At 57.2% G+C, this 7,766-nt stretch overlaps 2 protein-coding genes across 2 annotated transcripts; one reads left to right on the top strand and one right to left on the bottom strand.

Moving 5' to 3' along the window:
• Positions 1–1,550: 1,550 nt before the first annotated feature.
• On the bottom strand, positions 1,551–4,856 carry W97_06640 (uncharacterized protein; the record flags this gene model as incomplete). The annotated part of the gene is made up of 2 exons (XM_007784514.1): positions 1,551–4,416; positions 4,471–4,856. The coding sequence occupies 2 exons, from the start codon at positions 4,854–4,856 to the stop codon at positions 1,551–1,553; spliced, it is 3,252 nt and encodes a 1,083-aa protein (XP_007782704.1).
• An 879-nt stretch (positions 4,857–5,735) lies between these two features.
• On the top strand, positions 5,736–6,595 carry W97_06639 (uncharacterized protein; the record flags this gene model as incomplete). The annotated part of the gene is made up of 2 exons (XM_007784513.1): positions 5,736–6,037; positions 6,088–6,595. The coding sequence occupies 2 exons, from the start codon at positions 5,736–5,738 to the stop codon at positions 6,593–6,595; spliced, it is 810 nt and encodes a 269-aa protein (XP_007782703.1).
• Positions 6,596–7,766: the final 1,171 nt, after the last annotated feature.

Genomic DNA, 7,766 nt, shown 5'->3' with positions numbered 1-7,766 from the left:
GGGGTTGGCGAGAGTGTGTGGAGTCGCTAGCAGCCGTGTTTGGTAGTGGTTTTCTTCTGGGGAAATGTAGAGTGGGAGTGCTGCTCAAGAGGTGGCGGTCTAGAGAGAGGCACAGACAAGGGGTTGTAGGGGAGGCAATGGCTCGCAGAAGCAGGTAGGTTGCGGCAAGGGGAAGAGGCTCGGGGAGCAGCGTAGGGGGGGGTGTCGAACGAGGAAGGAATGGTGGCAGTCCCTGAGAGCGGGATGTCGGGTTCCTGGCAAACACGCTAGGATCTCCCTGCAATGGCCCACGCCAGCAAAGTGTAAGTACTGGTAGGTACCTAATAGGTACCTAGGTGCTGTATCTAGGTACCTAAGGTACAGAAGCCGCTTCGTTCTCGCCCTCAGGCTTGTGCGAGTCACGCTGGTCACAGTAGATCTCTCAGCTTAGGTACCTAGGCAGTTGGCACGGCCAGCGAGCGTGTCAGTCGTCTGCGGCGCCCACATGCACAGCCGTTTCACGCGTGCACCATGCTTGCACGCCCAAGGGACACGCGAAGCTACCGCAAAGAAGAGGATCATTGGGGGGCACACGGGGGGCACACGGGGGGCACACGGGGGGCACACGGCGGACAGACCGAGAAACAGCGGACAACCGCAGCAGCAAGCAGCAAGCAGCAACTACAGCTCGTGCTGTGCGACCCGTCGGCAGCAGGCACAGGAACGGCATCGCGTACTCGCAGCCGTCCCGGACCTCGCAACCTCGCAAACTCTCCCGCACGCTCCGAAGGGATCGAGCCGAGCGCAAGCTCCCGCCCTCGGGCACGCTCACTCACGGCGTCCATGCAGAGGCCTAAATACCTCCAAGCGTTCCACATGTCTGTGCGGCAAGGCGATTTGCAGCCGCACCCGTTGTCAAGGCGAGGGATGATAAAGGGGGCAGGTCGCACGTTGTGCTGTCATGTTGTGGTCAATCACTCTGTCCCGCAGGTAGGTAACAATGCCAGAAGCAGGTCTCCTGGAGATCCGAGGTAGTGACATCGAGTCTTTCATGCTAGTTCTGGTGTGCTCTCATCACGGAACTGTGGCAGCGTGGGGATGTTTCCTGCGATGGTTTCACCTCCGCAATCTCCCAGATAAACGGTTACTGCCATGACGAGGACGGCTTATAGGTCATGGTGCGTTGCAACGATGTCTACAGGCTTCCCCTACTGCATAAGCATTCCAGTCTTGGGACGTTGGACAGAAGGAGATGGCGCCACGCGAACATTAGAAGCCGGTCTACACAAGAGATGCAGAAAACAGACCGCGATGCCCAAGGGTATAGAAGCGTGGGGAAGTAGAACAAGATGGCGTGCAGGACTTTTGACCAACAACGCGCAGGGGAAGTCCGTCCTGCGGGCCAGTAATACAGATCCCTACGGGTCCGAAACACGGATTCACCCACCACCACTAAACACCTGGAATGCAGCTTCCCACCCGACCGTTGCAGACGTGCAACGACGCTCAAGCGACCAAATAAACCCTTCGCCAGGCTCCTGACAATGATCAACACCCAAAGAACTCCAGGTCTAGGAAGCCAGAGCCCTGACCTTTTCCCGCTCAGCCAGCATCTCAGCCTGCAGCCTCCTCGTCCGTCTCATCGCCTCATCCTTCTCGGCCTGCAGTTCCGCAACCTCGATCTGCGCAATGTTCATCCTGCTCACCACCTCCTGCATCTCATGATCCGCGTCCCTGAGCGCCTTTTCCAGGTCCCCGACTCTCTTCTCCAGCAACTCCGTCCTCGTCGCTTCGGCCATGGACTGGCCGAAGCCGCTGGTCGTTTTGTCCAGTCGGGGTTGCCTGAGTGCAAAAAGCGGCGAGAGCGGAGTCAACGGTGAAGGCTTCGAGGGGCTGAGCAGGCCGTTCTTCATGCGCTGGAGCTGTGTGTTGTGGCTGTCTTGGACGTCCTTAAGCTCCTCTTCGTGACGCGAGACCATCTCTTCTGAGTGGTGCTGTGCAGCCATAACTTTATCTTCTAGCGACTTGAGCTTGCCCTGCATGTCAACAATCTTTGCCGCCGAAGATTTCTGCTCTCGCTCGCCGCGGCCGATTGCGTCAGCAAGTCGATGCCGGAGCAGTTGATTGGAGTGGAGCTGCTGCTGTACTTGTGATGCAAGCTCATCCATGCGGGCTGCTGAAGCGTAGAGCTCTGCTGCGAGACTCTGTTCCTTGCCAAGGTGCGCGAGCTCAGACTGCTGGAGCGCTCGGGCTTGTTGTCGATATTCCTCGGCTTCCCGCCGTGCAAAGTCCCGCTCTACTTCGGCATCGGAAATGCTCTGCCTCAACAGATCCAGTGTTCGCTCGGCTTCTGCACTCGTTTCGCCTAGCGGGCCTTCGTCTTCCATATGTCTAATTCGTGCCAGGGAGAGAGCATGGGTTGTCTGCAGCTCCTTGTATGCCTTGTTGAGTGACAATGAAGCCGATGGATTGCCAGTGTCCAGCTCTGTCATAGAGCTCGTGGAAGCTTTGCGCTCGGGTATGAAGATGTCACGTTCCTGGAGTAAGTCGCGAAGCGAACTTGTCTCTTGCTCAGCGCGATCGAGGTCCATTCGCAGGCCGCTAAGCCCTTTTTCGCATTGCCATTTCTGCTCGAGAGCGTCGTCGGCACGGCGGCGGAGATGGTTGACTTCGTCCCTCAAATGTGTGACCTCCTTGTTGAAGGCTGTGCGTCTTGGCGTGGCGTTCAGCGCCCGGTCGCGTTCCATCTCGAGGATTTTGATATGTTTCGCATGCTCCCTCGCCTGGTACTCGTGCCGCTGCAACAAACACCGCAAGGCCCTGTGCAGAGCGTCGCGCTGGTCTTCGATGTCCTTGGTGCGGTCGTGAAGCGCATCCCGAGGCTCTAATCGCTCAACCTTTTCCTTAACAGAGCCCGATCTTGTTAACGAGCTCTTTTCCTTAACTGAGTTAGACCTTGACAGACGCTTCAGACCAAGGATTGAAGTCCTGGCGAGCGAGTTGGACCTCGACAGGCCTATCCGGGGCGACTTCAGCGGCGGGAGGGTCTCACTCTCTTCGTGGAGAGAGTCGATGCGAGAGCCCTGTTGGGGAGAGTCTTGCTGCGATCTCAGGGCGTGCGCTAGACCCTGGTTCTCGTGCTGGAGCGACTGGATCTGCTGCTGCATACGGGAGTTCTCGTAGGTGAGAGCTTGAGTACCAATAGCTTCTGCCTCGAGACCTTCAACTCTAGCTTGCAGCTGCGGAACAACCTCTTCACGAAGGTTGTCCCTTTCGTCCCTGTACTCTTGGAGCTCTTGACGCATAGCCGCCAGCATCTCCTCGAAGTTCTCTTTGAATTGCCGTTCTTCGCTCAGCCGCCGGCGAGTGTCGTCAAGAACAGCTTCTAGCCCGCGTGCTTGCTCAGCCTCTTCCAAGATTTCGGCCTGAATGCTGTCCCGAGATTCAAGCTTCTCTTCCAGCGATTGTACCCGCGCTTCCAAATCCCTGCGCCGTCGCAGCTCCTGCTGGAGCCTCTCTGCCGTGTCGACTTTGAGCTGGGCCATTTCTTGCTCTGCCTTCCTACGCAATCTCTCCAAGGCTTCAATCTTGGTCTCACTGTCGCCAAGATGTTGTCTGACAGAGCTGGCGCCAGAATCCGAGTAATAGTCGCTCGTCCGTCGGTTCACCTCGGGGACTGATTGGAGGCCTTCCATGTTCAACCTCTCGACTTCATCTTCCAGCTCCATCTCCCTGCGGATGGACGTCGCGAGTTGAGAGCTCAGCTCCTTGAGCTGGCATTCGAGTTCTTCGACGTGGGCGTTCATGCCCGTAGAGCTGGATAGCAGTGGCGTGCCAGGGAGGTTGAAGTACGATTGCTGAGATGAGGCGTTAGCCATTTTTACGTCGAGGCCTGCAGGGGCATGCTTGTTGCTGGGCCACAGCCTCTCGGTGGAAGGCTCCGCTTTGCGTAGTGAAGGCGCTGGAGATACGGATCGATCAGAAAATGTCGTACTCGGTGACTCGGCGCCAGGCGTTTTGCTCCAGCCGAAGAGTGAGGTGAACCTTCCGCCAGGTGACTTTGGCTGGTTGACGGCAGTAGCCGCTTCTGACAAGCCTTGATCATAGTGATTGTCTAGGAATTCTTCGGTGATGCCGTCGTATTGTAGCTTCAGGTCAGGTGGTCTTGTTGGTCTTGCCGAATCCAAGGATGACATGGTGTTGGACCGCGAGTGCCTTGGAGAGGGAGCAATCTCCTCTGAATCGGATATCGAATAGCGGGCGGTGTGGTAACTGCTGATCGCACGGACATTCCGTGGTCGAGCTTTGTTCTCCGAGGGACTTGCTTGTTCAAGTTGTGGCTCATATGGCCCCGGGTTTCTTTGTTGGCCCGGGAGTCGCGTGTCGGTAGATGTGGATATCGCCTGCGGGATCAATGGCGTGTTCCCATGAGGGTCTCTGCAGGCGGTTAGCAAACATGGTCGGAAGGATCCGCGATTCAGCACGACATACTTGTCGAGGTCTCGGGGCGCAAAGGGTTCCTGCGCGCCGCTCAGGAGAGGGGATAGATCCCGGTCTGCCCGCGGCAGAGCCAAGGGCGGGGGACTGTCGAGGGAGAAGGACCGCTGGACGTTGGCCCGCTCTGCAGCTCTAGCTGTCACTGTATGGTCGACGGAATGGAACGGAGCAGCTGTCTGCGGAGAATTGGCAGGCAGCGGCTTTCGTCGGACTGGAGAGGGCGCGGGCAACGAAGGCGTTTGTGCTCGAAAAGCTGCAAAGGACTGCACAGCGAGTCCCGCTAGCGGAGCCGGCTTCTGGCGCGTTTGAGGAGGAGGAACTGAGAGCGGGGGGTCGGAGGAGCCTTGGAGGAGGTGGGAAGGAGGGAGTTCAACGTGCATCGTGCTCGTCTAGCGGTGGCTCGCAGGACCGATGCCAGACATGATTTTGCACAAATGTAGTGTATGGGGTGACTTGGGCCCGCGCTGGCGCGGACAGGGCGTTGAGGCACGATTGAGTTGGTTCGGGAATCGGAAATGAGGCGCTGGGCTATGGTATTACTTGGGTATCGAAAAAGGGGGAGGTGAGTGGGCTAAGGATTGCTTGAGCTTTCCACAGGGCGTCTTGCAAAGGTGAGAGCAGTGCGATTCTCGAATGTCGAGGGCTTCGCGCAGGAGCATTCTGGCATTCGCGGGAAGCGCTCGCCCATGGGCTGGAGAATGCGCTTGTGTTTGTTTCAGGATATAGGTAGGAACGCTTCGTCTTCCCGTTCGAGTAAGGGTCCCCGCTCAGAAAACAAGGGATTGCTTACCCAGACGCCGAAACTGCACGTGGGCAAGGCAACGTCTTCTTTGACTGGACCCAGGAGCCAGGGAGAGCGGGGCCGGCTCCTTCTTGGCTGCCGCCAGAGCCTCACGATGCAGAGCCTCACGGTGCAGAGCCTCACGATGCGGAGCCTCACGATGCAGAGCTTCACCACCAGCATCTGATGCATCAGGAGTGAGCAACACTGGCACCAGAGCACTCGACACCATAGAGTGCCAACGTGCAAAACATCTGTCTCGGCAGCTGCGATTGGAACTGAGTCCTGAGTAAGACTGCACCACAGCAGATTGCGCCAACACCGAACTGTCCACTCACCAACCCTCATCGCAGCCCTCGCTATCTAACCGCCGCAAATTCTCCGATTGCTCGCCCCGCCGCTGCTTGCGGACGTGTCCGTCATCTCTTGTCAATCTACCTAGCCAAACTCCATCTTCCTGGTGCACCACCGACGCACAATGTCCTTCCGCTCACCACACCAATCCCAGTCTCACTCCCAGCCCCAGTTCCACTTCAATCCCTCGACGCCTCCCCCGCCGCCCCCAAAACCCTCCGCCCACTCCAGCGGCCGCGGGACGCCCTCAACAGGCCCTTCACTACCTCCTCTGCCATCTGGGCAGCCCCTGCAGCAGCCTTACAATCCACTACAGCAGCAGCCGTATGGATATTCGCTCGGCCAGCATCAGGGACAGCATGGATCTCCAGTCGGCATACAGCCGCCAGAAGATGGGTGGCTACCGGCGATGCTGAAGGATAAGACGTGCGTCTCGTCGGAGCATCGATGGGCTTGGATGCTGACCGTTGGCGCAGGACCGTCGACTTGCAGCACGTCCTCCAAACACCGAGCCTACAACGCGCCCTCGTCTGCTCCCCTGAAACTGTTCATCCGTCTATCCCAGCGTCGACTGCGCCTTTGCAGAACCTTTTCGCTGCAAACATCGCTCTGGCTGAGTCCCTAAGAAATCTAGAATCGCACCTGCAGCACCAGCGCCAAAGCACACAGTCGCGGCTCCTGGCACTTCGAGCTCTTGAGGGACAGTGGCGCGCCAAACAAGCCGAGCAAGACGCCGCCTTACGTGACTTTAGTCCACCAGCATTGTACCAGCGCCTCAGCGCCGCCGTAGGAGAGCAGGAGTCCCTATGCCGCGGGCTAGAGGAAAGCTTCCTGGATGGAGAGGTGGCACGCAGTGATGGACAAGCCACTGAGAGAGAAATTGCCGATTTCTTGCGCAGGTACCGCGAGGCAAAGAAGATAGCCTACCTGAGAAGGGAAAAGAAAGAGAGGTGGGATGAAGGTCGAGTCGGAGGCTGGCGATGATATTCACCTAGCCGTCTCTCGGCTCACACTCCACCCGCAGTGACGCGACCGGCAGTCAACCGCGTGAGCAATATTGCTGTTGCGGTCTCTTCGACCGGCGCTTCCAGGCTCAGTCTTTCGGTCACTCGATACCCGGTATCTGGGAGTCAGCCTGACTGGTTGGACGCTCACCATTATCTTAGTGTTGGAGGATTCTAACGAGTCACTTCCCAGCCGGTGGACCTTCGAACGGCACACCCGTAGGTCTTTCGGTTCTAGGAAAGCCCAGAACGGTGTTATCTACATTGGCCTTAAGATGGGACGCGACCACTCAGCAGAAATCTTGAAGCTTTGCGTGATTGAAGCCATCTAGCATCTGAGCCCATGGTCTCTGGCCAACAGGTCCACTCGCGCTAAGGACTACTTTACTCTTGCCGTGGATTGCGTTGTCGGGAGCCTCAGTTCCAATCCAGTCGCTCCTTCCATGGGCAAAGGGCATAGTGTAGGTTCGTTCTATGTAAACCCTAGTGGAGGGTTGAGGCTGTGGCAACTGTCACGTGACACGGTTGTGGAAGTTGAAGGCACGCTGTATACGTCAGAAAAGCGCTATATAGATATTTCTGTTCATGGGTTCGTAGAAGGAGATCAAGTCGGGCGGTTTTGCGACTCTTACTGCCGAAAGCTTACCGACCCAAGTGCTTATACAGCAAGGCCGGTATGATTTGCTCTATCGTGCAAGCCGAGTAATGATAAATCTGTTTCACAGAACATCTGTACCTAGGTAAAGTACCCTGCACTTGGATGCCATTGAATCTCGAAGCACGGATAAAATGTTCCACCAGACCAAGAACATAAGTTGACCTTAGGTATCAGTCGATAACAATACACGGTGTTGATGGTCTGCCGCTGCATACCACCCACTGGTCGGCCTTGAGTTGAAGTTCGAGTGCTGGTACATGAGCAGTTTCATGGCGTGCCTGAAGTGTCGAAACCCCTGTCTTGCGACAGTCATCGGTAGCTCCAACATCGTCAGACCCCGACCAGAAACTCTTTGGCTGTCTAGGCAAGCGCTCGGCACCCATGAAAGGCTTGCCATGTGCTTGAAGAGGCAGAGTGGCATGCTCTAAAACCGCGACTGGCGCATAGGGCTGGCACAGCGGTTGTTGAACCCGCGCCCCTTGGACCCGAAGTC

This window comes from Coniosporium apollinis (assembly GCF_000281105.1).
Source record: "Coniosporium apollinis CBS 100218 chromosome Unknown supercont1.34, whole genome shotgun sequence".
Taxonomy (NCBI): domain Eukaryota; kingdom Fungi; phylum Ascomycota; class Dothideomycetes; genus Coniosporium; species Coniosporium apollinis.
Note: the sequence above shows the minus strand (reverse complement) of the source record. Positions and strands in the feature narration are given on the sequence as shown.